Here is a 26,753-nt window from a genome sequence, read left to right on the forward strand (position 1 = left end):
AGAGCACGTTATTCAGAATAGTCCTTTGAAGTCGTTGTTAGTAAGAACAGAGGCTGATCTGTGTTCACTCCCCATCCCGGGTTGCAGTCACACACCAGAGTGGGTCTTATGGTCCAAGGTTTCAAACCCACGGGTCAATTTACACAGAGGTCTTGGCCCAAGAGGGATTCTTCGCAATTATAGCATTAGCATACAGATAAACAAGACCTTCGAAGTTCCAGCTGGTTCCACTTTATGACTCCCAAAAAATAACCTGTAATATGCACAGGTAGTGTCGTTGTGCTGAGCCCCCTGATAAGCACGTCATTCCTCCATGTGAAGTTGATTAAACTGTATTATACAGGCAGTTAGTCTAATGCTTGAGGATTCCAAGCCACCTTTGTTTATATTTTTGCACGTCCGTGTCACCTCAGAATGACACCGCATAACATTACAACCACGAACCTGTAGTATGTGCTATCATGCAGGCAAGTACCCATCCTCAGTCCATGGTAGATACGACCCATGAGATCACGAACTAAACATGGGTGGTCTGCCAAAGATAACACCAAGAGACTCTTCAGGTTACTTCCTGTTGCGGTCCACCGCTACGTTCGGCACTGCCAGGATTCTTCCTGGATCTTTTTCTCGCTTAATTTGTTTGTCTCTATATAAGGACATTCATGTCCACCACAATTACCTAACCTTACCTTTCCATCTCGTGTAAAACGTCGTGAAACTAGTCCTGTTAATTGTGAGATTGTTGAAATCTCAGTGAGCACATAGTACCGTCACCTGCCCCTGTGCCCTCGTCCCGCTTCGGAATTATCAGCAGCCTTTTGTCAAACAAAAAATTTGACACAATCACTTGGTGCACTAAAATTATTTAAGGGATATTTCGCCTGCTTTTTGCCGTTGAAGGAAATATATAAAACTTGAGGTTCTTCCCGCTCCCTTTTTTCTTACTTATCATAACAAAGAAGATACACACATACAGCTTCACAATGTCTGACCAAGTGGAGAGATTAGTCAACCACGTTGAGTCGCCATTGACACGTCTACGCAGATTGTCTCCAAGTGTTACTCACTCGTACAACTCTTATCCTTTTGTTCAAGAGACTGTGGAGTTCATCTTGGGATTCCAACTAATCAACCAAGTATCTACGTTCATTGCTCAAACAGCGCTCAAGTTGTATGACGATGCCATTGTTAAGTACGCGCCAGGTATCTATAAGGTCTATTACTCTGTTGATGAGTTTATCCTGAACTCTTTGATCATTGGTGTTGTGGACAAGTTTTTACCATTTTTGAAAAAAGTCCATTTGGGCGATTTGACTCCAGGTGCTCTGTTAGCTAGTCTGAAAGCGGCTATCGTTTCCAAATACAATGAGCTGTTTGCCTCTACGAAACCCGCTGTTGTTGCCGCTGTTAATCCGATCCTTTCTCCTGTTAACACAACGTTTGAAAGTGCCATCGATACTTATCTTCCAAAACCAGTGTCAACGGTTGATGTTGCCACAGCGGAGGTTACATCTCCTGATGAAATTGACAAGTTGATTAAGCTAACCACAACCGCTTATAAACGCGCTGTTCCAATTATTGATTCCAAGATTGAAAACGTTAAGAAGTACCCAGTTGATTTACAGATCCACGTTTCAAAGATTTACAACTCAAACTTGGAGACTAATGACAAGTCCATTCCAAGGGCTGTATTGGGTACATCTCATGAGCTGTACAATGAAACCTTGAAGTCCTTGGGTATCACTGAAGGTAAAAATACAAATAGTTCAACAATTGCTGAGGTTACATCAGCAGTTAACGAAGTTACAGCTCCGATTGTTGAGCAAGTTTCTGAAGCCGTTGAAAGTGTATCCACCGCTGTGGACGTCCATGCTTGATAGGATCTTTGAATGTCTTTGTTCCACTGACGAGACGTACATGGTTGTGTCGAGCTTCAAATTTTCATTCCTTGAGAAACCCCTCGTTGTAACCTTAGGTGTGTTTATTTTGAAGGACTTTTTCCTTTTTCCTTTCTTTTTACTATCTCTCCACTCTATGATTATGCTTTTTAATATGCTATATTAATTACTGGCTAATTGTATATTCTATGGTTTTTTTCTTCTGTATTTCTCTTCATGTTTACGTATCCTGTAGGCGAGGTTGCGTCGTATTTCAATATCGAGTCAAATTCCATCCTAATGTATCGTCATGTATATTGACAATTTACACAGTATCATATTAGATACACTTCAAAGTTGTAGCTAATACCTGCGATCTTGACTTTCGACATCAAAATTTCTTCTGGTTTAAGCTCATTCAAAGTGGTTTGTTGAGTGATATACCTCTCAATCGCTCTATGCTTAACGTTGGGTGCTTATCAAATAGCGTAGCGCGTAAGACTTGAGACACCTCAGGCCGTCCGTTCATGGTCCCAAATTCTAACAATAATGAACCTTTCTGGTCAAAATCCTATTCCACTATTTAAGAAATGTGATCTTTCACTTGTTTATGATATCTTGATGACAATCAAAGAATGTAACGATAAGAGAGGTTCATGCACAGCGTAATGAATAAATGTGGTTCCTACCAGAAGATTAGCGAGCCAAAAATTGAAAAAAAAAAAGAGATCTTCCCCGCCAGGAGTCGAACCTGGAATCTTCTGGTTTCAGAAGTAACTACTGAATCGTAGCCAGACGCCGTGACCATTGGGCCACGAGGAACAGATCTTGAAAGTTTTAGTTTCCGCAATTTACCATATGGTACTTTAAGCAACTGTTGTTTATTGTCCACAGGACCCATCTTTAGATGATTTGCTGAACTTCATACCGTGTAGGTAATACTATATGTGTGGCCTACCTTCTCCTACCTCAGCTTCTCCGATGTTACTACTCAACCGCAGCAGTACAGCAAAGCTCTGCGGTACATATCTTCTCATTTCATGAAATGTTGAAACAGTAGATTAAACAGGTCTCCTTGTATATACCAGTTACTCCTCATAATTCTGCAGTGGCATGGGTGCTAACCCATTAAGTATTATCAAGAAATGTATGGAGTGTTGTGTCTAGAGCTCCTAACGTCTACTAAAGCTCTAGTATTCCCAGCAATACGCAAATAATGAATTGACTCATACGGATGCCTCCATTGAGCCTCTTATGAAATTGGAAACCCGAAACAAACCACAAATGCCGACCGCTTCTGCGCCCTCCCCTCTATCCCCGTTTACCGTGTATACTGCCACAATTATCACAAACGAGTGTTTCCCCGTCCGTTTCTATTCCCCTCACCAATTTCCTAATTCGGTTCTCCTCAATAGTTTGTGTACACGTTCAGGTGATGTCCGCTGCTGTCGCTCTGCCCTTTTGTAGGAGAGGAAAATTATGTCAAAAATTGACAAGAGCTGCTAAACGAGAGCAGAAATTTACCAACAAATCCCAAAGAGGAGAAGAGAGAGACGTTCAATCAGTTGCTGGTGATAAACGAACGTATACACAAAACGGCACAGTGACAGGGTTCCGAATTTGTCATATATAAAGGATCATAGTCTCTTTTATTCACTGGGTGGTAGTCTGAACTGTTGCAGCCAAACGCGTGGGTTTACTCTGTGCGTTCAGTATCAAACACTAAGATAACAAGGAGCGGAACATATAATTTATAGAGATATACAGCACGTAACGCCATGTCACTTCCACCATTCTTCCCGCTGTTACACAACAACAACTTCATTGCGCATACGATAAACGTTATGAATCCAGAAGTTGGCTCGCTATGTGAGATGCCTCCCTCAGGAGAGTCCGATACCCCTGCGTTGGAGAAGTTCAACAGAATAGCAGACTCGGTGGGCAGACAAAGGGACCATTCATGGTTATTGTTGTTGATTATTGGTTCCTAAAGGTACTGTTACATTATAGATCGATGTGTGATGCTGGGCCCTTTGCTTTTTCTCAGGTAGATGGCGGGTACCTACATGCTTACAACAAATCACTACAAACTTGGGGTGGTAACGGACAGTCGTTTGATAAGATCTTTGATAGAGAAAGGGAGAGCTCTTGTTGTCAGGCTCTCCTATGTGCACTGTGGGTTCACTTCCTTTCCAATAACACTCCACCGTCCACATGTTCCGGTTTCTAGTTATCATATATACAATACAGATTAAAATATAACAGATGAGTAGTAGCTGTGTGGTTGTACTGCCATGTCCGTTAGGGCCATAGATGTGATTTTTGACGGCGCACCTCAAAAAAAAAACCACACTTAATTGTGTGAAGCAGTGTGCATCGCGCTCTTTTGTCCAGGATCGGAGATGACGAAACAACGGTGGAGGCGCTGTGGAAAGCCGGTTAGGGGTTGCCTCCAGACGCCATACGTCTTCCACTCGGAGATGATGATACTTGTCATTGGAATGACGCTATGACGGTACAGATTTCGAGCTTTCTAATACCAGTTGGGCATCATTCATCCTCCCTTGCAGCTGAATTACGATTGTAAACTTGTACCAAACGAGATGTCTCTTCCCTCCCCTTATACATAGGGCTTGCGTGTCAACCACGCCGGCATGATCTGTGGTACTTCCTACAAGCTCCACATACAGGTGTAGGCGACGTGTTGGTACTAACACTCATGAACGTCTAGGGTTTCTGGAATTGCTTGTCTGACAAGAGTTCATTCGCCTATGTTTCAAAGTCCGACATCTTCCCCGTCAAGGCTCGATTTCCTGATTTGTACTGAGAGCCGAAAAGCTCAAGACTTTCTACGGCACTTTCCCTATCAGGCGCGCACACACTTGCTTACATATCAACTCTCCACAAACTGGTATAAATGGCCCAAGTGCCTCAATTCCAGATCAACAGCGCCCTGTTCCTAACTATACTTCTTCTCCTATAGATTGTAATGACAACAGACTACGAAACGCAGTTCTCTCCGCTGATCTCGGCTAGATCCAGAAAAAGGTTCTTCAAGACCTTCTACGATTTCGATGCAAAGCCTGATCCGTTGGCTCATCCGAACCCGATTCCGCTAGGAGGTGGAACCCCAAATGAAGGGTTCTTCCCCGTGGAATCCATCCACGTGAACTTGGTGGATCAACCTTTCCAGCACTTTGACTACGAAGTGAAAGGTCCGGGCACAAACTCTTTTGACAAGAACACGGATGAACAGGTGCACAAGTTGAACGGAGATCACACAGCGGTCAATACTTATCGTTACCCTTTGAATGATGATCAAATCTCTATTCACAAGGGGTTTCAATACTCAAACAGTGATGGTTTCCCACAGCTGCAAAAATTCTCCAAGGAATTGATCACAACTTTGCATAAGCCTGCGTACGATGATTACGATGTAATCATCACTAACGGCTCAGGTGATAGTTTGTTCAAAGTTGCAGATTTGGTTTGTGAAGATGGCGGCTCCATACTTGTTGAGGAATTTACATTCACACCTTTCAACAACTCTGCTGAAAACCACAATACCGCTGTTATCCCGGTCAAACTTAACATAAAGGACGGGAGTGAGCCAGGTATTGACCCAGAATACTTGGATGACTTGCTCACAAATTGGTCCACTGGTCCTTATAAGGATAAGAAGAAACCAACTGCCCTTTACACCATCCCAACTGGTCAAAATCCAACTGGCTTGACACAGAGCCTGAGCTTGAGAAAGAAGATATATGCTCTTGCAGAGAAGCACAACTTCCTCATCATTGAAGACGATCCATACGGATACATAGTGTTACCAAAATACGGTACACCAAACGTTTATGAGTCGCCAGATTTCACACCTGCAGAATACAAGAAGCTGTTGACTCCATCTTACTTGACTATTGATACGTCAGGCCGTGTCATCAGACTGGATACTTATTCCAAACTATTTGCACCGGGTTTGAGATTGGGTTTTATCACTGCAAACCCTTACCTACGTAGAAGAATCTTTATCCATACTCTACTCTCAACAAGACACCCATCTGGTGTTTCTCAGTTGTTGTTGAACAACATCATTCAACAGTGGGGCGGTGTTGACGGTTGGTTAACTTGGTCTTCAAAAGTTGCCAAACATTACACGTATAGACGTGATATCTTTTTGAAAGAAATATACTCATCACAGCCTTATAAGCAAGGTCAGATCACTGTTGTTGAGCCAGATGCTGGTATGTTCATAATTGTCTACATCAACATTGAATCTCAGGTTCAAGATCCACACGATTATGAAAAGATCCTGGCCAAGCTCAAGACCAAGTACATCAGACATGGTGTTGATGTTGTGTTTGGTAACAAGATGGTTGCAGATCCAACTTTTGAGAACACTATCAAAAACGGTAATTTTATTAGAACCACGATTGCTGCAGTCAGTGATAATGACGCTCTAATTGAAGGTCTCAAGAGATTCAGCAGTGCTACGACAGAGTTTTTTGAAGAGTTGAATGGTGGTCAATACGATGAGTTGATCTCTAAATGATTTATCGCTTTTGTCCTTTAATATATTCTAATCATGCACTAATTTTCTCTATAATTGGTCTATGCTTCTCAACAACGTTGGCAATTTCCCTTAGTATCTCATCCTTGCGGTCTTGATGACACCAAGAACCGTTGATAGCATTCACGGCAACCTGAGCCCATGTGTCTATAGACCACCCGAATCTTGTGTGTACGGCTACATAGTTGTCTAAGATGTAACCTCCAAAGTATGCGGGATCGTCAGAGTTTAGACTGAATGGAACATTGGCATCGAGCAACTTCTGTAATGGTAACTCTGAAACATCCTTGACGACTTGTAACTTGACGTTGGAGAGCGGACAGACTGTGAGCAAAGTCTGATTATCGCTCAATCTCTTAATAAGTATATCGTCATGGACCGAGTTGATCCCATGATCTATTCTAGTGACATTCAATAGATTAAGGGAATTTGTCACAAAATCTGCGTCACCTTCTTCACCTGCGTGTGCAGTCAATTGGATACTTGGGTTGATCTCCTTAACCCTAGAATAACAGTCACAGAACAGCTGCGGTGGGAATGGTTTTTCTGCAGAGTCCAACCCCAAGGCATGAATTGTACCATTCGCTATATGTTCCCTTGCAGACTCAATAGTGGCTAAGCCTGATTGTGAAGGCAAGTGTCTCAAAAGACACATGATGAGCTGAGTTGTGATACCCAGCTCACTTTGAGCCTTGTCACAAGCCCTTTGAAATCCCTTCACAACGACGTCAAGATCGATCCCTCTTTCTGTATGTGATTGTGGGTCAAAGAACACCTCACAGTGCCACAGCCCGTCACTCTTGGCCCTTTGGAAGTAAGCCCATGCTAAATCGAAGAAGTCGTCTTCCTGAACCAGCACATTTGTTCCAATGTAGTAAAAGTCTAAAAAGTCCTGGAGATCTGCAAACTGGCTGTATCTCTTATTCAACTCTTCGACAGTCTTCGGGAAGTTATCTGGGAGCTGAATGTTGTTTCTACTGGCCAATGGAAACAAGAGATCTGGCTCAAGCGTCCCTTCTAAGTGGAGGTGGTGCTCACACTTTGGAAGTTCACGCAGGAAGCATTCCATTTGCTGAGAGCACTCGTGAATAGACATTTGAGTGGTTGAGTATGAAATATAATGGAATAAAAGTAAAAGGAAGAGGAAAAGATGTGGTTGAAAAGTTTTTCCGTTTAAGTACCATCTAAATCCCCCCAACAACAGCAAAAAGAAAGAAAAAGAAACTGCAAGTTGTTCCGTTTTATGTAAGGCACTCAACGCTCGTCGGAGTTTTCCAAGAAACATTTTTCCTTGGACACCGACGGAACATTACAGATTACCTACGGCAAGATATTCCGTTATGTTTGTTGTTTTATGCTTGTTTTTCCGCTCTGGCGGTGTACAGCTTCCTCCGTCTACGCGTGTATGCTGAAAGTTTCTCCACGTTACAGATGAGTGTTGTATATTATTAAATTGAACTGTGATCCTGCACTTTCAAAAAATCGTCAACATCTGTTAGCCATGACTGGCCATGGGACTGTAACGGCACAGTATCATCAGGCTTAAACTTCAACCCTTCCATTATAACGCTCCAATTCTGCAACAAAGAACCATCTGCGTCGTTATTCTGATCAAAGTCCTTGTCTGTGCTTGCAGCGGAACTGGAACCTTCTGATGCGAATACCGATGGCTGTATCATGTCAGAAATCACACCATGAGAATGGATGTTGGATATGTTGTTGTCTTCCCTTGATATGCTGCTGGTGTATGAAGAATTTTTTTCCCAATCGATATACTTTAGTGACTCTATACTTCTCTTTATCACGTCTATTGCAATGTTATCCAATATCTGCTTGATGGACTCCCCATTTCTTGACAACGACAGCGCACTATTTGTCGTTCTGTTGTTTGACTGGATCACATCTGATATTTCTGAGAGCATTTTCAGCTTTTCTCTGTCTTCTTCTTCGTTGAAGTCAATGCTCGCCCGACGGTTGGAAGGTGTTTGTTGATGGATGTGTTCTTTCGAAGTTTCTGGTGGTGATACTGAGGACTGGGCTGATGTGTACTGTGTCGACACTGTCGAATTCGACCGACTACTGGCGGAGAAGTCTCGAACACTTTCTTTCGGTAAATGATCCCCGTGATCACATGAGTTGGATCTCTTTGATGAATTTGCATCCATATTGATCTGGAATGAAGAAGTCGAATCTATAAACGAGGATCCCAATGATGTTTTTAACGACTTGACGTTGAAGATCCTGATATTCTCTGGATATTTACACTCCAATCCTCTCTTGGAACAGCTTTCGCATACTGGTTTAGCACCGTCACACTTCTTCTTCTTCTGACGACACGTCAGACATCCCTTCTGTGTTCTTTCGAATCTCTTCGAATGCTTAAAGGACTTTCTTGACGTTGACATTTGTGTGTATATGTTATTAGAACACCCCCCTAACGTTCCGGTAAGGACAAACTGCAAATGGACTATAAAGGAAATCGACAGGACCGACGAAGGGTTAAATATTCACAGCACTTCTTGAAATGACAATTTATTATTATGTACATTGTCTGTAAGGAGGGTATTCATTTAGCTTTCGTCGCTGATATGTGGCTTCAATTGTGGTACTCTTCACACATGGTAACTTACATATGTCCAGCGCCCACCAGCGAGTAAAAAGAAACGCCGCCTTTACTACACAACGAACAATATCCTAATAACTAACCACAGTTCACTCTATCTGTCCGTTTGTCCCTTTACTGTGCTGAGCTCACTAGCCACTCTCCTATGAATTTCCCAAATTGGTCCGAACTGTGGAGGCTAGTGACAGGGGAAAATACTGTATACACGCCCGGACATGCAGGTAGATTTTCGCAAGAATGTGACGATTTTGTTCGATAATGCAAGCCACAGCAACAACCAAGGCCCAGGGCTGGACCGTTACACAGTGAACGCTAGGCATACAAACACCAGATACCCACCCACCACCGTTGGTCTCTCAAGAATTAGTAATGCAACCATGTCAATAATGCACACAGTTATGGTAATACACATCGGCGCCGGACAAAGATGACGGTTTAATTGTGTAAGCGAAGGATGGCCGTTGAACGTTGCTGAGAAAGCTCAACGTCGTAGAATGTGTGCGCATTGGGAAATAACTTGTCTTTCTTGTCGTCCCTTGTACGGGTACCTTTTTCCTCAGATTGATGACGAGAGGAAGGTGTGACAGCTAACACCTGTAGAGGGTCTACTCCAATCCACTGTTTATCAAGATATTACAAGGCATATACACCATGCAACTAGAGGAAAGCGGAACTGCGGCGTTAATTTGCCATTTTGCCATGGTTGAAGCCTCGTTGTGCCTTCAATCCTGAGTGGTTATGCTGCAGATGTCAACTACTTACAAGTTACAATAGAGTATACGTTCACTGTGCATAATTTGCGTTGTAAAATACGCCAGTTGAAACGTCATGCCGTCATAAATTCAAGAAAGGTGGTATATGTATACAGATATAACAGTGTGTATTTATGAAATTTGCATTATGAATATGAAATGTGTGAAGTACGCCATGTGAAACGCAGCCATATATCAGAAAACACCGCTTTCACCTCTGAGTACGTTCAAAACCAGCTTGTGCAACTCACCCCATCTCCTCGAAGTGGTGAGCACTAAGCACATGAAATAGAAGACAAAGGCGAAAACCATATAGCTCGCAACGAGTAATGAATAGGTAAGGTACAGAACGACGATCCCCCATTTGAACATGTCCTCCCATTTGACAAGGTCTATTGCAGAGCCGCATTCTTCTATAAATACCGTGGCAAAGTAGTTTATAAGGCATTCATCCGTATGATTTGGCAAGTCGGTGATGCCAATGGACTGGAACCTTACAATGTCTTCAAAGATATCGTTAGAGTACGTTGCGGCGCTTAGTAAATTCGACAGTATTTTAACAAATAGCACGGGTAATATTGCAAAGAGTAAAGCATCCATGAGCTTTTGAGCAGACCCCCGTTCTTCCTCGAGACCCTGTACTCTGTAATTGTTCATCAAGTTATTCAGTTGTGGTTCAAGACCGCCATTCTCCTCCGCTTCTTGTAGCAGTTGTACGAGCAGCGTTCTCTCCTCCTCATCAAGCTCATATGGATCAGTGCTTTGGAAATAGTCGAATATCGGCATCTTTGTATCAGTGGCACTCTCTATTCCCCTCAGTGCTCGGTTGACAAGCTTCCCATTATCGTTTGATGGGGTGTTGCGTGGGCTGTGGTTGTTTGTTTTTTACCTTGTGCTTCGTTCCCATGTTTGGATGTGGGCGGAGGGCTGCCTGTCTGCCTTAGCACGCGCCCTCCTAGGAGACAAAAACTACGCTTGCGCAGCGGAGGGAAGAAGAAAATTTAAGGACAAGGCAGACGGATAAAGTCATCACTTGTAAGGGGTTCACGTACTTCACGTTCTACTCCTCAGCTATTGCAAAGGAGATGTTGTACCACTTGATATGCATTTTCTACTATTCCCTTACTGTATTGGCCAATCTTGAATCCACGGTGTTCATCGTACCTTCACAGACCAGCGGGACGAGTCTGTTGTTGAACGACTCCATAATTCCACTGGATTTCAACGAGACACAACGTAAACAGTTGATCACTATGGATATCCCACCCCCTTTCAATGGCGCATATGATCAACTGTATCAAGTACGAGGACTTTCACCGGGGAGTATCAACCATATCAAGCTTAGCTGGAGTGCACTTGTGAGTAATGCTGACCTATTTTCTCCGCCAACAGCTACTAACTCAACAGGAAGGACCCAATTGACATTGTAAAGTTTGATGTTCTCCAACAAGATGACGCTACGCTGATTAGACTGAAGGCTGAGTACCACTGTTTCTCATCAGATCCCCAATTTATGGCAAATGCCCACCCTGTCAATGTGCTCATCACGGCCACTGATCTAACGTGGTTGGTGCAGCCGGCACAAATATTGGGGAAACTACCAACTATCGCACCCTTCTTGTTACTCTTGTGGTTATCATACCACTGCATTAACACATTATCAGGTGCACTGGCCTATTATCTCTACAGTTATAAAAGCGTCTAAGTGATGTTACCCCCCCCCCCACGCTTAAATTGAAGGTGTACCACGGCCGAGCCCATGGCCAGCTGAAGAACTTCTGCTCCTAACAACAAATTCCCCCCCAGAGATGAGCAACAAAAAACATGACACAAATACACAAACACCCACCCACACAAAAAAGAATACGACAAACGCACCATTGTTCTAACAGAGAACAATAAACATCCAGCATATACGACACAGCGGTAAACATTTGCGAACAGGCTGTGATGAGACGCTACGACAGTGCTGCTCTAAAGAAGTGGAACAGGGACGTGGAGAGGGATTCGGTTCCTTTGAGCGAAAACTTTAGGAATTTGATGGATGACTCTGTGATGTTTGCCTCTGTCTCTAAGATTGAAGGTGAGTTTCAATACCGCTATGTGGCGCTCCTTTCGTGCTCTTAGCGTGCTAACTGAACCCTTCTAGAATCGTGGATTGACCTCCATAACAATCCATACGACGAAGAGAAGCACGACCACGACCAAGATGGCATCATGGATGAGCTACTGGCGGTCTGTGCTGATGAACAAGCTCATGAAGATGATGACCATTTGTCTGCGTCTCTAACTACAATACTACAGAGGCGGCACACCGTACAACATGCCGATTCCAAAGTGACATTTACAGAGTTGAGCGATTCATCGTCGATCGAGTTGTCCATCCGTGGCGGTAAGAGAAGTCGTTCACATCGGAACTCTAACCATCCAATAACGCTGTCTGATGGAATTTCAGTACAATCAGTGGTTATTATTGGGATATTTGTAACTGTAAGCTTTAGCTTGGGTTATGCGATGGGCTCAAAGAGGATGAGATTGGGTTAAGACAAGGTTTGTTTTGTCCTTGGCTGATATGTATGGTAATAGGTAAATGGGTATGGTTTCAAGTTTCAAAGGCTGCAGTTGGCCGGTATTGTTGTGAACAACTGCACAGTACTGCAAATGGCTATGGTAAGTTCAACAGTACCAATCAGTATGACAGAAGAGTACATGTACGATATAATGGGAATCCTTTTGTTTATAATGCTTTAATAAATAAAAGAAAGCGATAAAAATATATAAATAAGTGGTTGATGGAATAAATAGAGATAAATATATAAGGTGGCTTATGCCTTGTAAGTGTTGAAGAGTCTACATGGGTACTCATCTGTGTACATTCCATGATCACCTTTAACAAGGTCCCATGAGTAGCCTTTGTTCAAACTTGGTGCAACAACAGGTTCACCATTAGAACCAAGGATTTGACCATTAACAACGGTGTCTGGAACTTGTTTGAGAACAGAGCTCAGGTAGACATGCTTGTCCTTGTCGAAAACTGCAAGTTGTTTATAGCCTTCGTTACCGATGAGAACTCTTGAAGCCTGCTTTGAACCTAGAGTCAACAATCCAGAGATCTTTGTTTGGTCAAAACTGGAGATTCTTGGGTAGTTACGACGATGGTCACGTTTGAAGTAGTTGTTTTGCTTGATATCACCGGCTGGAATAGTCACAGCATCTTTGTAGCTCTTTGCGTTTGGATCAGCACCTGGAGGAGGTTCACGGTACAAAGCAACAAGTGGGTTACCAGTGGATCTGTTTGGAACCAAAACCAACAGTTGGCGAATCTTCTCCCAAATGCCCCTTGAGCCAGTGGTGTATTTCTAAGGGTAAAGTTAGCTAATCCGTTTTCAACAAACAGTTGGAGAAAAAGAAGGAGAATGTACTCACTTGCCACACAGGAACAGGACCACCACTCATCTTCTAAATAGTTGTTGAGGGTTGTTATTTGTTTGAAACTGGAGTGAATATATCAAACAACATTGTTTCCATTGGCTCCCCTTTTTTTCCTTCCTCGTTCTTTTGGGTTCAAGGGAAATTCGCGGGAAATACACCTGGACACCAGACAATCCGAACACCAATCCATCCGAACACCCATTTGGTTGATTTTCACCAACCTTGCGACGATCGATGGGACCCTTTAAATCCTGGAGAGAAACCCTTGAGCGAACCATTTAGACGGAGACAAGCGGTATAGATATGTCTAACATCGAACAGAAACGCGATGGCATATCTCATACAGAGCCCAAGAGTATAAGACCAATACCTGATCTTGACAGAAGCTGGTTAAAGCTTTCGCTATGGTTTCTGCTCTTTGTTCTAATGTCGTATAGCGTTCTGGTATCGTCGATGCACCACCCGTCTACAAGTCTGTTAAGCTACATACCGACATGGACACAGAAGCTCATAAACAGGAACACCAACACCGTCGGTATAGGTGGACCCATCTTCACCTCGTTCGATTTCGATCCAAATGTGGATCTATCACCCACTCCTGTTATTGTCTTCGGAATGCTGATGATCATCTTTGTTGTGCTCCTCTCATAGGACTCACTGGACATTATTCATAGAGGGTCGGTATATGACCTCCAGACCGCACGTGACTACGTTTAACGATAAAAGCTTTGTAAATATAATGACCCATATTCATTCTGAGGTGTGATTTTGATGTATATGATCTGTAAGAAGTCATTTCTCGGAATATCGCTCGTCTGCCTAACTGCATGCCATAGACGGCACCAGCATTTAAACCAGTGCTTCGGGCATGTGATCTTCGAAGCAATATCGGGGCTTCCATATAAGCTGGACCAGGTGCTTGCAGATGTACACAATTCAGAGGCTTGCTGGTAGCTGAAGCCACACGTAAATCCTCCAAACAGTAGCGTCCGATACCACCAATGAGGCCGTTAACCTCCCCCCCCTCCTCCTCGTACGCTCGGATTTGGGTTCTTCGGTAAACCCACATGGGTACGTCCGAAGGGGATTTTACATCAGATTGTGCGCGCTGTGCCTCGATGTTTAACCTGAGTGCAGCAGCACAAATTATATATATACCAATTAGAGAGAGCCCACTCCTCTTGCCTATAATTGTGCTTAGCTCATCCAACGGGTCGATCCACTCTACAGTTTCTTGTAGTTTTATACCAAGAACAAAAATACAGAAGGAAAAACTTTCCTTTGCTTCTCCAACAGTTGGCAACGCACAACGGCACACTGAAGAGCCAGGTTTAAGGAACATCGGGGAGTGAAGAAAGATGCCGGCACATTACAGGCTTCCATCTACTGTTTATTTCATTGTGAATACGTTTGCTCTAGCACTGGGGTCGTGGGGTCTTTCGTTCATAACTTCGAGTCCCTTACCTGAACAACTGGCGGAGGGTGGTCCATGGCAGTTCCTCACGAACCTGTCACTCGCATTGTCGTTGATTGCAATCATCTCCAACTACGTTGTGATTCTGTTCAAGCCAACCGCTCTGACGCTGAAGCTAAACGCCACGCTAAACGCAAGCTCGCTGGTATTGGAAACGCTTGTTGCACTGATCTATTGGACGCTGAAGATCTTCTTCATGGCGCTTATCGTGCCAGAGAACGTCACCAAGGACAAATTCATCCCTATACAGGTTGATCTCACCATCCATCTGTTCCCAGTCTTCTACCTGTCAACTGACTACTGCTTCAACAGAACCGACGCCTTTAGACTGCCGCTCCTGTTTGTCATATCCATGGTTGGCACGCTCACAGGAGCTTACTGGCTCATCCTGGAGGCGCTCGTAAAGCCACCGGCTCATTACCCATATCCGTTCCTCAACGTTGAAGAGAGCGAAAGAATGAAGATCTTTGTAGCCGTTGGTCTCCTCGCGTTGGCGTTCTACCATATCTACGAATACATCCACGCCGTCGTGGAGAGAGTCTTATATAGCACGGATAAGGCTAAAAGTGACTAGAACGCTTATCCGAATCGCTAATAAAACGAATAGACAACAACAATTACGTAACTACCATCCTGTCCCCCCCCCCCAACGCTGTTGCTCGCATTGTTTTGATTGGCGTGTCGTTAAGAGCAAAGGTGTAACAGCGCGCACAGTTGAAGAAAACCTAACGTGTTGTGTGCGTGTGTTTTTTTGTCTTAGTCCTTAGCCTTACGCTCGTACAAACGGACGTTGGAAGACGAAGGAAGAAGCAACATTATTGGGAAAACCCAGAAAAAACTCGGACAAATAGGTAGTGCCTTGTTGATCTTCTCCTGAGGACTTTATATATACGAACAACGAACGAAGTGGTGGGAGAATGAGTGCATTGGACCAATCCACTGATACTGATTTGACAGCGCCAGGGTTGTCATCCATATACGAGAATGGCAACGACGAGAGCTACACCGACTTGTACGAGGAGCTCTCCGCCAACCTGGGTAAACACAACGATGAGCCGGAGCTGATCCACAGGAAGAAGACATCCTGCTTGTACCGTGTTTTACATATAGCCTTCAGCTTAACAGTGCTTGGATCATTAGGTCTCTTGTATAACCAAGTTGGCCAACATATCCATGACAACCACATTCTGGTACCGCAGTTGGCCTCAAAGCCTTTGAACATTGGCTATAACATCATCAACAGCATTCTTGGTGGCAGGGCATCGACACCGCTGCTCTACGCCATCGAAGGTGTATTCTTTGGAGTGTTGTTGCCTGTGTTTGACAAGTACGTCTTCAAGTCATCGTCGAAGAGTAACGGTGTCCTTGACAGCTCCAACATCATCCCATCCGCTGTCGCGTTCCTAGGTGTTGTGTTTGCAGTGAGAAAAATCGAATGGACTTCTTCAATTCAAGCTGCGGTGGCATGGTCAATGTTGAGTCCGTGCCTTTGGTTCTTGTTGGATGGTACAACCGCTGGTATCGTTACAGGTACGCTGATTGGATCCTTGGCTTCAATTTCAGTGGCTGTCGTGGAGGGACTCCCAGTGGCCTTTTACAAGGACCTGGAATTCATCGCCACTATGCTGTGGTTAGGAAACTTCTACTTCTTTGGTGTCATCATCTTTGGTAAGGTTGGAAGATACCTCTTCAATGAACAGTGGATTTTGTAATCATGATACCTACATAACTGGACAAGATCATTTAATTCATTTAATCAGGTCATTTAACATATATAGAAAAAGAGCGTTGCTGTGATGATTGAAAACTACTATTCAATTTCAGTGCCAATTTACCTATTGTCTTCCCTCCTCTGATATCGTATATGTATGACACTTCACTTGTCATCCAGCTTCGCCTCGTTCTCCAGCGAACTCTTTGGAGCAGAGCCTTGTCCACTCACAGAGTTTCTATTGATCCTCGATATCATCTCTGGGTTCAGGTGTCTATTGCTCAATCTGGAATTGATGTCCTTCACACCAGCTTGGTTAAGGGCATAATCTCCGCTGTCAAAATACTTGCGCTCCTGTAGCTTGTGTGAGATTAATTCGGTCCTTGAAGGGAGTTTTCCATACAGCTTATAAAGCTTCTGTTCTTGTGGTGTCAGTTTAGAAATGTCAACGTCGTTATCAGGCATCCTTGTAGTGCTGGTTCAAGGCCTTCTCCTCATCATTATCATCACTTGGAGATGACCCAGAGAGGCGGCCTCAATTTTCTATGGCGTAAAGGGGGGGACAAGGGGCAATGGCAAATGTGGTGTTGGGATGTTGGTTGGGGCACCTGATCTGTGGCGACCCCTCCTTTCTTTACATCTGGTGTTTGGATGTAAGGGTTGCACCGATTTATGCAATCAGTACTTAGCAGCTGGGCAGAGATGAGATCTGGTTTTACAGCTACTTATGTACGAACAAGCACCAATGAATACATCAAACGAATAATTAGCTTGTACTGTGAAATAAATACTTTATTGTGCTCTAAAAATTGCCACCAGGGCCCTTCGATAAAATACGTTTAATCTTCAAGAATTTTCCTGTTCTCCTCGACAAACTTCCAGTAGAGGTGCTTGGTCTTATTTCTCCAGTATGGACCAGTGTATCTCATAATGAGGAAAGTCCCGTTACAGAACAACAAGATGCAAGCAGAGGAGATGAATGCGTTCTTCAACCCCATGTTTGTGACCCAGTGTGTCAAACCGTAAGAACAGGCAAAGGACATCAGGTTTCTGATAACAATCACAACCACCATACCTTCTGTATCAAGTTCGTGGTAGGAATCAGAGCAGTACGTGACACCAGCAGCAACACCAAATATACCACATCCACCGAGCACACCCATGGAGATCACAAGAAGCATCCAGTGCTTCTCATAGTACGCACCCACACCCCAACCAATTGAAGCCAGGAACCCTAGAACCATGTATATGATCAGAATCCAAAGTCTATCTTCCGGGTATGAGAGACCATCAGGTCTTCTCTTTGCGAAAAACACCTTCATCCAGTCAGACAAAGCACCTGAGAGGAAGAAGAATACACATGAAAAGATTGTTGGGGAAATGTAGGACAAACCAACCATAGATGGAGAAAAGTTGTATGGAGGAGCGGTCAGAATCATACCGGCAGTAGCATTCAACAGGTTAAACCAAACCAAAGAGGAACCATAAACAAACCCAGCCCAGAGGACAGATGGAAAGAAAAGCATTTTGAATGGACCAAGAAGATAATGAGGTAGGAGGAACTTGCTCTTAAGACCATGCGTAAAGGACATTTTTTCTACCCAGGTTCTTGAAGAAGTTTTCGGATATTCAACTTCGTCAGAGGTGTCAAAGTTTTCGTTGATATTCCCTAATCTTTCTTCCACCGTCTTGTTTGAAAGAACTGGATTTATTTTCTCGTTATCTGAAGAGACATTCATATCACTTTCGGCAACCATATCGATGGAAGTTATAGCTTCAAGCACCTTTACAGGGTTGACTTTTCTGTTGTAGTTGGTCTCCTCCATGAACAAAAACAGAAAGATGAACGCCACTGCTCCCCAAATGGAACAGAAATACATCACCCACTCCCATTCCATGCCGTTAGTGATGAAGCCTGCCACCACCGGAGCGATGTAGTTTGATGTAAGCAGGGCAAGTCCATATATGCTCATACCAGTGGCCCTTTCATGTTCAAAGAAGATGTCTGAAACAGAGATTTCACACAGGGACTCAATTGGAGCACCAACAAATCCCTGGAGAATCTTAGAACCAATCCACTCGGCATTCGTCTTACAATATGGAGACCAAATACACACCAATGCGGTGGCGAGAACACTGAACAGGTACACTGGTCTCTTACCATACTGCAAGGCCAGAGGCTGGAAGATCATACAACCCAGGCCAAAGAACAGGAACATGTAACCGGTACCCGAGTTCAAATCACCAAGTGAGATACCGGTCTTCGCTGAGATATTAGTCAAAACAGAGTAGATAGCAGCAGAAGGGATACCAACACCATAAGTGTAAACAACAACACAAAACATCGACATCCACTTACGGCGCGGAGTCCAGTTCAGCGGGTCATCTGGGTCGTCAGATGGCGTGGGAATCAGCACAATCTTCTTGTTCCCTGACGAGTGACGGGCAGCCATGCTGCCGTCGAGGTCCACAAGGTTTGTGTTGCCCGGTATAGCGTCGTAGTTGATGGTCTGGCCTGTCATTTCGTTGCTAGGTCGTACAAAATTCTCTGCGATAATCGTCATTATGATTGCGACAAGCTGGATGGGATCGCCTACTCTTTTATAACACTTGTATTGGTACTAGATGAGCTTGTTGATAAAGAAATCGCCTGTATGATGATCACAATTCCACTTCCACGTCGAGAAAGTGCATAAATTGACCCGTAAGGCTGAGGCAAGATAAAGGCGATTAAACATGTTAAGCAGCAAGAGAAGGAAAATGCAAAAAATTGTTAGGGTGACGCCGATTCACCGCAATCCCACGATAAGCCGGGGTTATTTTAGCGAAAAGGCTTTCCTTTTCACCACGGCAATCCATAAAAGTCCGTAGTATGTGGGCCTGGTTGTTGATGAGCACTGGGAAGCACTATCCATTTTGAGCGAAAGAGTGGTTCAGCAGCAGGCCAGCGGCGGGTGGTGGCGAGTTTCAAGGAAGCATCTGGGGTTTTGCATGGGTAGCTGTATCAATTAATGATCTGTAGGTTCTGTATGTACCTACGTACGTATGTATGTGTGTGCGGTGCGCATTTTGCCTATTTACATGGCCCATTACAGTGTATCTATTGTCAGGGATGTTTGATTTCCTTGGCTTTTGGAAGCTTCGTCTTATCAGCATTAGCACGTACTCGGTCTCTGTGGTGAGACAGGAATTCACGGGCTCTTGGTGTCATTGATCCGTTTCTCTTTTGGCTTAGATGGGCATTTTACTGGTGTAAGAACACTGGCCTGTGTGCTAGAGTTTCCTAGCACGCCCTGGAGAACGTAGATTCTGGGAGGTGGATGGACCATGTGATTGTAGTCACGACGGTGTTGACGCTCAGTACAAGGCTTTATCTAATCTTCGAAAGATAGCCGACTGATCTCTGACTATTTTAGACGTTTGGATACCAGCTCGTACTGCATATCAACGATGAAAGTGGTCAAAATCAATCATACCACTTGCCTCTACACATCTACATGTACATAGGAATGTTGGTGTTTGATCGGCTAAAATCTCTCCTTTTGTTGATGCCTTGCCAAATGACTATCGGCTGCCGACACTCTCAGCCGTTATCTTGACTATAGATTCCCGAACTCTTGAGACACGCAAGCACCATGTAGAGTACTTCGTCCATGTGAGTTAAATCAAAATTGCAATACTGAATCTCATGAATGCGTGTTTTTTGTCTCCATGGATCAGAAGATCGACTCCTATCTCATAGCGGTCGCCTATCTAAAGAAATGTACAATAATTAATTGGGTCGTTCTCGTCGCTTGCGCCTAAAACTAGTTGACAGGATTTTGCATGCAGTTACTCTTCAATTACTGAGAGTTGTAGTGTTGAATGTGCCTTTAGCTACTCGCTACTCTGTTTTCTAGCTCCATATTGAGATATATGATACCTACACCTTCTTCTCCTAAATCAACACGTCATTCAATCGTTATAGAAATACTGTGGACAAAAGCTGAGGATCCAGCAACACATCGAGTCCCGTTAATGGACTATTCAGACTGGTTCTAGTTCCCAAGCCCCAACTGAGGTGCAATAGGTCGATTATTGAACTGATACACCGTCCGTGAATCAACTCTGCGGCATTGAACAAGACATTCATTATACACTCCCTTTGGTTCAGATCGATCGTACTCAGTCCAGTGATGAACATGGGCCAAGTTGAGATGACCCATATCGGCGAGTGTGCCGGTATATGCAACAAGCATGAAAGAACATGGTCAACATCCTTTTGAACTTCAGGGTCATACTCAGATAGAGCAGGATCAAGGACTTTACGAAGCACAATCTTCGCAGTTCTAATAACAATGTCGGCAATATTAACAGAGTCATTCAAGTTGGCGAATTTTTGTTCATCACAACGGATTTCTGGCGGAATAACCGGTAGTTTGTGAACTTTGGTAACTTCCAACAGTCTCATCGCACAAGCTACCGACCAAGGTGTACGTTCAGTTCTCAATAAGTACGAGGCCTTGGCAGCAAGCTCAAATGCATCAAAAGCTGCTCCCAGGACTGGGTTATTCATCCAAACCACATCACAGCTGAATAGCGGTGTCTTGACGTATGATTTCAACGTGTCAAATACCTCAAACACGTTAGGCAAACCCATGATGTCATCAGTTGTGAGAATCGTGACTGAAAAATTGTAGATAAAGCTCTCTACAAACATTCTTTCGAATTGCTTTTCAAAAAGAGCACTTTTCCGAGCAGTTTCATAACCAATCAAAGTGTTTCTCACCTCCAGTTTGAGGCTATCCGACGTGATGTCCTGAAACATACCGTCATTGGGTAATTTGGGACCTTGGAGCCTCTCCTGTTGCAACTTCCTCTGTCTTCTTTGTAATTTGGCCTTTATGAGTTTGTAAGAGTTCTTCAAGTTAGTAACACAGATCTTGTTGTCACAATTCCAAGTGATCTTAGCACCCAAACACAGCATTTGGAAAGCAGCACCCAGCCAAATCTCATCTTCTTTAACTATCGGCTTGCTATCCACGTACTTCATCAAGACTGTCACTGCAGTCCTGTACTTCTTGAAACTGAGCTCAGTAAGATCTGGATTAGACCAGCTGAGGAAGGCACAACCGCAGGCCTCAGCCACGTTCTCAATCACTTTATTACGAGATATCAGAGGTGTGAAAGTCGCACTTGTTGTTAACAGTGGGTGGGTATATTGAGGTCCCAACGACTTGATGAATCCGTTCACACAGACATCTATAAATAGTTGCCTCTGTGATGGACGCAACGTCAGTGGCGGAGTCTGTATCACGTTGTTTATTATCTGGTCAGGTCCATTTCTCGAAACCACCATACACGTCTCGGTGTCGAGTGATTCGTACTCTTCAGGTGACGGTGACTTCACCGTGGATAGCAACAGCGGCAAATCAGAGAGCGGCGTCTCCGACCACTGCGATTCACGCTCAGTGTGTTTTGAAGGCTTCGGGGCGTTGTATGGTATCACTTCGAAGGGCACCTTCCTCTCCTTACGGAGCTTTGGGTTCGCCGGCGGTATCTTATACTCCTTGGGTAGCTTCTCCTTGCCCTGCGGCCAGATACATTCGATACATCTCGCCGTGCAAGTAGAGCACGACGGTCTAACTTCGTCGCACTTCTTCTTCCGCTTGCGGCCTACATTTTGGTTCGCCTTGTTAGTACAAACTCCACGATAAGAACTGAGCCACTGCACTCACAGTTGAAGCATCCGTTTCTCGACCTCTTCACCGCTGTTCTTTTCGTCTTTGCCTTGAGGTCCGGCCTATCAAATTTCAAGAGAGTTTATATACGTCTTGTCAGGAGCAGACGTCATCTCTCCCTCTTCTCTCAGTGTGCTTCTCCCTCCTTAGCAGTATTAATCTATTGGCCTTGTCGCAACCTTATCTGCGCATAAAAACACCACGGGTAATATCCCACTATCTGGTCTGCAAACAGTGTACAGGTGGATCAGTGAGCCCTGTGATTCGGCTTGGACAACGTGGTTTTGGCCAGTGTCAAAAATGTAGCTGTTCGGGAGAACATTTTGTCTCTTGACCCTTTTTGGCGTGTGTTGTCGGTGTCCCACTGTTTTTTAGACGCGCAGGGTTGCATCAACGGTGTGTCTGGAAGAATTTTGTGATGCGTGGGTACCAAGTGCCATACGACGGATACCGTGGGTGTGTGCGTGGGTGTGTGCGTGGTTGTGTGCTGACAAATACCCTGGGACGCCGTCACCTTGGAGGCACCACCGTGGAAAGCTTGGCCGTCAAATTTCTTCTTCCCTGGCGATGAATCTCGTCGCATGGGCGTGGAACACAGCTTCTTCTACCACTGTACAGGGCTGGAAACGCGGATCGTGCCATCGCTCATGTATATGGACTGTAGGTTCACAGCTCGAAAGCGTAGGCCACTACGGGTGCGCTGGGAGTGCGCCGGGAGTGCTCCAGCAGTTAATCCGGCCACCGGTTACTCGGGGAGTGCGCTGTAGCTCGGTGATAGTCGGTAGAACCAGGACTTAGCATCGAGGAACAACAGTATGGGCAGTTCAGGGGGCGATAAGCTGATAAGAGCATGGCACTGGTCCCAGCACCTTGTGAGTGATGGGATGACTATATACGCGTATTACTGCTCGGTTTCCGGTTCCGCAAGGTGTGCGATTCCCGGTACAGTACAGGCTACTTATGGTGAATGTTCGGGTGTATGGTGTCAATCAGCGTGTAGACAGATGGCGCCTGTTTCACTTGCGGGATGGGATGGCGGACGGCAGAGGGAGGGCTAGTTGGTGGAGTGGTGGTCACAGTGGTCGCAGTGGTCACAGTGGTCATAGTGGTCATAGTGGTCACAGTGATCATAGTGGTCACGGTGGCTCTAGGAGACCTCTTGGATTCAGAGTGCACAACTGAGTGCCACCAGTGGGCGCGACGGACCAGGATCCCAATCACCAGATAAGCCAACCCCTCCCCGGTTACATCATTGATACGCTTTGGCTCCTTATTTCGCGCCTATATGCGTTGGTGTTAAACATCCAAACATCTTGTTGGTTTCGAAGGCTAGCTCACTACACTGGCCTATCATCTAGTCAGCTCTATAAACGAAAACCCCAGTGTACCCATCGCTTATGTAAAGAATCAGGCTGTGATCTTGTTGATATGCGCGCCTTTGCGTCCAGCATACCTCTCTGAATCGGGAAGTTCTAACAAGCATGGCTGTGGTAATCAAATGATGCAGTAGAGGACTCAGAGTTGAACAGCGATATCAACAGGTGCTCAGTGGCAGCTACAGCATTGCCATTGACACTGAGCCGTGGCTCTTTCCATCCGCAATTCCACATATCACATGGATGTTTTTTCGTGATGGCTGTTACTTCTTTCCTTGATAATTTCCGGCCAGTGATGTCATATTCAGCTGCAAAACCATGGAGATTGATAGTGCAGCTCAAAGCTTAAGCGCATTACCCGATACAGAAAATGATAGCTCAGCGCTACATACAGGCCCAACACCAACGGGTTGATAAGAACGTAGCCAGTTCGGCTAGGGAAACCTCACCGATATGAGAATACCAAACCAACGGTATGGTTCCTAATCTTTCTCAAGTATGCGACAACGTTTGGCTTGAGGCGCTCCAAATCAAGTACCTTCTAGGAGCGCGCGTAAGGCGTAAATAAACACTTGTAGGAGGTGTATAAATACAAACAAAATCCCCTAACGGACTCAGTACCCCAGCTTTTGATGATATTGGAGCATCACTATCCCATCCTCGCTCAAATGACAACCTCTAAAGTTCAATTCGATCACAAAACTGAGAAACTGGTCTCGAAAGAGCCTACCGCCTATAAAGGAGATCAAGAACGCTACGAGAGGGATTGGGTCCCATTGATCGACTCCTACATTAAGGCACGTGATGATGCTATTCCAAAAGAATACCTCGTGCCGGAGGAGTTCTTACCAGAAGGTGATCTCGACACCGCTGACTTCAATGCCACAGAGGTTCCTGCAAAGATCCTTGATCCAAAGTCTTTGGCGATTACTGAGCTCACTGCTGTTGAGCTCGCAAAGAAGATCAAGGAAAAGGAGCTCAGTGCTGTTCAAGTTCTTACAGCATTCATCAAGAGAGCAACAATTGCACATCAGTTAACCAATTGCGCCATGGATATCTTCTTTGAAGATGGTCTGAAAAGAGCTCAGGAACTCGATTCGTACTACGAGACAACAGGTCAATTGGTTGGTCCATTGCACGGCATTCCATTATCATTAAAGGAGCACTACAATTATAAGGGCCGTGTCACACACGCGGGATATGTCTCTTTACTTGGAAACGTGTCTCCAGAGTTCTCTCTAACTAACCAAATCCTTTACGATCTCGGTGCAGTGTTTTATATTAGAACTTCAGAGCCGCAATGCTTGATGCACCTGGACTCGATCAACAATATCACTGGCCGCGCAAGAAATGCCTACAAGATATCAATGTCTCCTGGAGGATCATCCTCTGGTGAAGGAGCATTGATTGGGATGAAGGGTTCACCATTGGGTGTTGGCTCAGATATTGGTGGTTCAATCCGCTCTCCATCTGCCTTCAATGGTATTTGGGGCTTGAAGCCTTCTAACAAAATCATTTCCCTTGATGGTGTGATTGCAGCACCAGAGGACACCTACAATGAAATTATCGGTGGCTCTCTAGGTCCAATGGCCAACTCTCCTGAAGACCTGGAGTTATTCATGTCTGCTTATGCTTCCAAGAAGCCTTGGACAAAGGATGTTGCATGTCTTCCACTTGAATGGAGAGAGCTAGAGACCCCAAAGCCTTCGGAGTTGACCATTGGTATTTGCTACGATGATGGTGTCGTGAAGCCACATCCACCCGTGCTTCGTGCCTTGAAAGAGGTTGAACAGAAGTTAAGAGCTGCAGGTGTCAACATTGTCACTTGGGAACCACATAGAGTCTATGAAGCTGTCGAAATTGCCTACACTGCATACACTGCTGATGGTAACTACGCTGCAGTTAACAGATTGGCAGTCTCTGGAGAGCCACTTGCTCCTTTAACAGACTACTTCTTGCGTATGGGTAAGGGTGATAGAGGTCTCACCGCTGTTGAACAACAGTTCTACACCAATTCTAGAGAAGTTCTTCGTCAAGAGTACCTGGAATTATTCAACAAAAGAGGTGTTGATTTCGTGCTTGCCCCAACTTACGTTGGTGTAGCACCAAAGCCATCTACTGTTAAATACTGGGGTTACACTGCCTTGTGGAACTTGTTGGATTACACATGTGTTACCTTTCCTTCCGGTGTCTTTGCCTCAAAAGAGTTGGATACCCCTGAAGAGATACAGCCAAGAAATGAATATGAAGCTTATGAGTATGGGTTGTACGATGCTGATAAAGCAGATGGGTTGCCAGTCGGTTTGACATTGGCTGGTAGACGTTACACTGAAGAGGATGCATTGAAAGCGGGTATCGTCGTTCGTGACGCCTTGAAGGCGTAGATGGTTTATTCTTCATTTCATATCAATAGAGCTCAATATGTTACTTATTTCACGTACGCCAACTTGTAACATAACATGGTTTACACTACATAGAGACTGCATCTTCAGGTGTGGTGTACTGATGTTACTTGATGCACGATTTTTAGAATCTCAATCCAGAGCTTATGGAGCTCTTTAAAAACGTCTGATATCTGCCCATAAATTATGCTAATTAGACGGTTTTAGCTGAAGGTTATTAACATTATAAATACTCAGTAGTTCACTGATAAATAATTAAGTGAGTTAGATCATATTATATTAGAAAGTAATAAATCGATTATTTGGTCAACAAAAAAATATCATCTTTATTTTATATCACAAAATTTAAATTATGAACTTTTCAGAATAATTGGCAAACATTCTTCTCTCTCTACATCAAATATGCTCGTAAGTGCTACCACTAAATAGCTAAGATTATAAACAAAATATCTATTACATTTCTAGCTTATCAAATTAAATAGCTCTATCATTTGAACTATATCCCTGTCGGTATAGTATTGTACGAATATTCTTAACACCTGGACACCTGGACACCAAGCCTCACAGCTCTCTCAGCTGGTAAGCCTGGCTAAGTGCCAGGGTCAACAGGCGAGAGCATTTAAAATCACGGGCACGAGTTAGTTTTACATTATAGATCCATTATAACAATAAACATATATATAAAAACCAATACATATGTCTATATAATATAAACTGTACTGTAATCTTAAAGAAGCGAATGGCACCGGGCCTAAATTTCCGATAAAAGTACAACGCTTAACTCTCAAGGACCCTTCTGTTCTCCTCGACAAACTTCCA

At 44.3% G+C, this 26,753-nt stretch overlaps 14 protein-coding genes and 1 non-coding gene across 15 annotated transcripts; 7 read left to right on the forward strand and 8 right to left on the reverse strand.

Moving 5' to 3' along the window:
- Positions 1-983: 983 nt before the first annotated feature.
- Positions 984-1,877, forward strand: CYBJADRAFT_161120 (uncharacterized protein; the record flags this gene model as incomplete). The annotated part of the gene is made up of 1 exon (XM_020213587.1): positions 984-1,877. One exon carries the CDS (start codon positions 984-986, stop codon positions 1,875-1,877), a length of 894 nt encoding a protein of 297 aa, XP_020071651.1.
- Positions 1,878-2,607: 730 nt separating this feature from the next.
- On the reverse strand, positions 2,608-2,699 carry CYBJADRAFT_t64. Its single transcript has one exon. It is a non-coding gene; the product is annotated as a tRNA-Arg (tRNA).
- A 2,167-nt stretch (positions 2,700-4,866) lies between these two features.
- CYBJADRAFT_125248 (uncharacterized protein) lies at positions 4,867-6,426 on the forward strand (the record flags this gene model as incomplete). The annotated part of the gene is made up of 1 exon (XM_020212582.1): positions 4,867-6,426. One exon carries the CDS (start codon positions 4,867-4,869, stop codon positions 6,424-6,426), a length of 1,560 nt encoding a protein of 519 aa, XP_020071652.1.
- Positions 6,275-7,614, reverse strand: AAH1 (adenine deaminase). Its single transcript, XM_020214473.1, has one exon. It carries the CDS (start codon positions 7,511-7,513, stop codon positions 6,458-6,460), a length of 1,056 nt encoding a protein of 351 aa, XP_020071653.1. The 5' UTR covers positions 7,514-7,614; the 3' UTR covers positions 6,275-6,457.
- A 248-nt stretch (positions 7,615-7,862) lies between these two features.
- On the reverse strand, positions 7,863-9,232 carry CYBJADRAFT_166412 (Zn(II)2Cys6 transcription factor domain-containing protein). The gene has a single exon (XM_020214474.1). It carries the CDS (start codon positions 8,847-8,849, stop codon positions 7,893-7,895), a length of 957 nt encoding a protein of 318 aa, XP_020071654.1. The 5' UTR covers positions 8,850-9,232; the 3' UTR covers positions 7,863-7,892.
- Positions 9,233-9,893: 661 nt separating this feature from the next.
- Positions 9,894-10,687, reverse strand: ASI2 (Asi2p). Its single transcript, XM_020214475.1, has one exon. The coding sequence runs from the start codon at positions 10,603-10,605 to the stop codon at positions 10,015-10,017; it is 591 nt and encodes a 196-aa protein (XP_020071655.1). The 5' UTR covers positions 10,606-10,687; the 3' UTR covers positions 9,894-10,014.
- Positions 10,688-10,811: 124 nt separating this feature from the next.
- On the forward strand, positions 10,812-12,413 carry CYBJADRAFT_183326 (uncharacterized protein). The gene is made up of 4 exons (XM_020217072.1): positions 10,812-11,177; positions 11,231-11,382; positions 11,730-11,902; positions 11,969-12,413. The coding sequence occupies exons 1-4, from the start codon at positions 10,905-10,907 to the stop codon at positions 12,361-12,363; spliced, it is 993 nt and encodes a 330-aa protein (XP_020071656.1). The 5' UTR covers positions 10,812-10,904; the 3' UTR covers positions 12,364-12,413.
- Positions 12,414-12,533: 120 nt separating this feature from the next.
- On the reverse strand, positions 12,534-13,313 carry CYBJADRAFT_136350 (21 kDa subunit of NADH dehydrogenase). Its single transcript, XM_020213139.1, has 2 exons — positions 13,246-13,313; positions 12,534-13,178 (listed from the first exon to the last, which is right to left on the reverse strand). The coding sequence occupies exons 1-2, from the start codon at positions 13,273-13,275 to the stop codon at positions 12,645-12,647; spliced, it is 564 nt and encodes a 187-aa protein (XP_020071657.1). The 5' UTR covers positions 13,276-13,313; the 3' UTR covers positions 12,534-12,644.
- A 228-nt stretch (positions 13,314-13,541) lies between these two features.
- CYBJADRAFT_166418 (uncharacterized protein) lies at positions 13,542-14,011 on the forward strand. Its single transcript, XM_020214476.1, has one exon. The coding sequence runs from the start codon at positions 13,555-13,557 to the stop codon at positions 13,900-13,902; it is 348 nt and encodes a 115-aa protein (XP_020071658.1). The 5' UTR covers positions 13,542-13,554; the 3' UTR covers positions 13,903-14,011.
- Positions 14,012-14,418: 407 nt separating this feature from the next.
- CYBJADRAFT_166419 (uncharacterized protein) lies at positions 14,419-15,347 on the forward strand. The gene has a single exon (XM_020214477.1). The coding sequence runs from the start codon at positions 14,610-14,612 to the stop codon at positions 15,297-15,299; it is 690 nt and encodes a 229-aa protein (XP_020071659.1). The 5' UTR covers positions 14,419-14,609; the 3' UTR covers positions 15,300-15,347.
- Positions 15,348-15,391: 44 nt separating this feature from the next.
- Positions 15,392-16,511, forward strand: NSG2 (Nsg2p). The gene has a single exon (XM_020214478.1). It carries the CDS (start codon positions 15,643-15,645, stop codon positions 16,435-16,437), a length of 795 nt encoding a protein of 264 aa, XP_020071660.1. The 5' UTR covers positions 15,392-15,642; the 3' UTR covers positions 16,438-16,511.
- Positions 16,512-16,531: 20 nt separating this feature from the next.
- On the reverse strand, positions 16,532-16,927 carry CYBJADRAFT_183330 (endosulfine family protein). Its single transcript, XM_020217073.1, has one exon. The coding sequence runs from the start codon at positions 16,899-16,901 to the stop codon at positions 16,602-16,604; it is 300 nt and encodes a 99-aa protein (XP_020071661.1). The 5' UTR covers positions 16,902-16,927; the 3' UTR covers positions 16,532-16,601.
- Positions 16,928-17,275: 348 nt separating this feature from the next.
- CYBJADRAFT_125327 (MFS general substrate transporter) lies at positions 17,276-18,958 on the reverse strand (the record flags this gene model as incomplete). The annotated part of the gene is made up of 1 exon (XM_020212586.1): positions 17,276-18,958. One exon carries the CDS (start codon positions 18,956-18,958, stop codon positions 17,276-17,278), a length of 1,683 nt encoding a protein of 560 aa, XP_020071662.1.
- A 1,379-nt stretch (positions 18,959-20,337) lies between these two features.
- On the reverse strand, positions 20,338-22,456 carry CYBJADRAFT_166423 (Zn(II)2Cys6 transcription factor). Its single transcript, XM_020214479.1, has 3 exons — positions 22,247-22,456; positions 22,154-22,218; positions 20,338-22,091 (listed from the first exon to the last, which is right to left on the reverse strand). The coding sequence occupies exons 1-3, from the start codon at positions 22,267-22,269 to the stop codon at positions 20,398-20,400; spliced, it is 1,782 nt and encodes a 593-aa protein (XP_020071663.1). The 5' UTR covers positions 22,270-22,456; the 3' UTR covers positions 20,338-20,397.
- Positions 22,457-24,200: 1,744 nt separating this feature from the next.
- On the forward strand, positions 24,201-25,916 carry CYBJADRAFT_125374 (uncharacterized protein; the record flags this gene model as incomplete). The annotated part of the gene is made up of 1 exon (XM_020212587.1): positions 24,201-25,916. One exon carries the CDS (start codon positions 24,201-24,203, stop codon positions 25,914-25,916), a length of 1,716 nt encoding a protein of 571 aa, XP_020071664.1.
- Between the last annotated feature and the right edge of the window lie 837 nt (positions 25,917-26,753).

The sequence above is a fragment of the Cyberlindnera jadinii genome (assembly GCF_001661405.1).
Source record: "Cyberlindnera jadinii NRRL Y-1542 unplaced genomic scaffold CYBJAscaffold_3, whole genome shotgun sequence".
Classification (NCBI taxonomy): Eukaryota; Fungi; Ascomycota; class Saccharomycetes; order Phaffomycetales; family Wickerhamomycetaceae; genus Williopsis; species Williopsis jadinii.

Excerpts from the sequence above, each read along its gene's own strand:
- CYBJADRAFT_166423 (XM_020214479.1), bottom strand. The coding sequence starts at position 22,269 with ATGACGTCTGCTCCTGACAAGAC. Across the intron at positions 22,219-22,246 it reads ACGTCTGCTCCTGACAAGAC|GCCGGACCTCAAGGCAAAGA; the intron begins GTATATAAACTC and ends GAAATTTGATAG. Across the intron at positions 22,092-22,153 it reads GAGAAACGGATGCTTCAACT|GCCGCAAGCGGAAGAAGAAG; the intron begins GTGAGTGCAGTG and ends ACCAAAATGTAG.
- CYBJADRAFT_166412 (XM_020214474.1), bottom strand. The coding sequence starts at position 8,849 with ATGTCAACGTCAAGAAAGTCCTTTAAGCATTCGAAGAGATTCGAAAGA.
- AAH1 (XM_020214473.1), bottom strand. The coding sequence starts at position 7,513 with ATGGAATGCTTCCTGCGTGAACTTCCAAAGTGTGAGCACCACCTCCAC.
- ASI2 (XM_020214475.1), bottom strand. The coding sequence starts at position 10,605 with ATGCCGATATTCGACTATTTCCAAAGCACTGATCCATATGAGCTTGAT.
- CYBJADRAFT_183326 (XM_020217072.1), top strand. The coding sequence starts at position 10,905 with ATGTTGTACCACTTGATATGCATTTTCTACTATTCCCTTACTGTATTG. Across the intron at positions 11,178-11,230 it reads AGCTTAGCTGGAGTGCACTT|GACCCAATTGACATTGTAAA; the intron begins GTGAGTAATGCT and ends CTCAACAGGAAG. Across the intron at positions 11,383-11,729 it reads ATCACGGCCACTGATCTAAC|CATATACGACACAGCGGTAA; the intron begins GTGGTTGGTGCA and ends ATAAACATCCAG.
- NSG2 (XM_020214478.1), top strand. The coding sequence starts at position 15,643 with ATGAGTGCATTGGACCAATCCACTGATACTGATTTGACAGCGCCAGGG.
- CYBJADRAFT_183330 (XM_020217073.1), bottom strand. The coding sequence starts at position 16,901 with ATGCCTGATAACGACGTTGACATTTCTAAACTGACACCACAAGAACAG.
- CYBJADRAFT_166419 (XM_020214477.1), top strand. The coding sequence starts at position 14,610 with ATGCCGGCACATTACAGGCTTCCATCTACTGTTTATTTCATTGTGAAT.
- CYBJADRAFT_136350 (XM_020213139.1), bottom strand. The coding sequence starts at position 13,275 with ATGAGTGGTGGTCCTGTTCCTGTGTGGCAA. Across the intron at positions 13,179-13,245 it reads GTCCTGTTCCTGTGTGGCAA|AAATACACCACTGGCTCAAG; the intron begins GTGAGTACATTC and ends CTTTACCCTTAG.
- CYBJADRAFT_166418 (XM_020214476.1), top strand. The coding sequence starts at position 13,555 with ATGTCTAACATCGAACAGAAACGCGATGGCATATCTCATACAGAGCCC.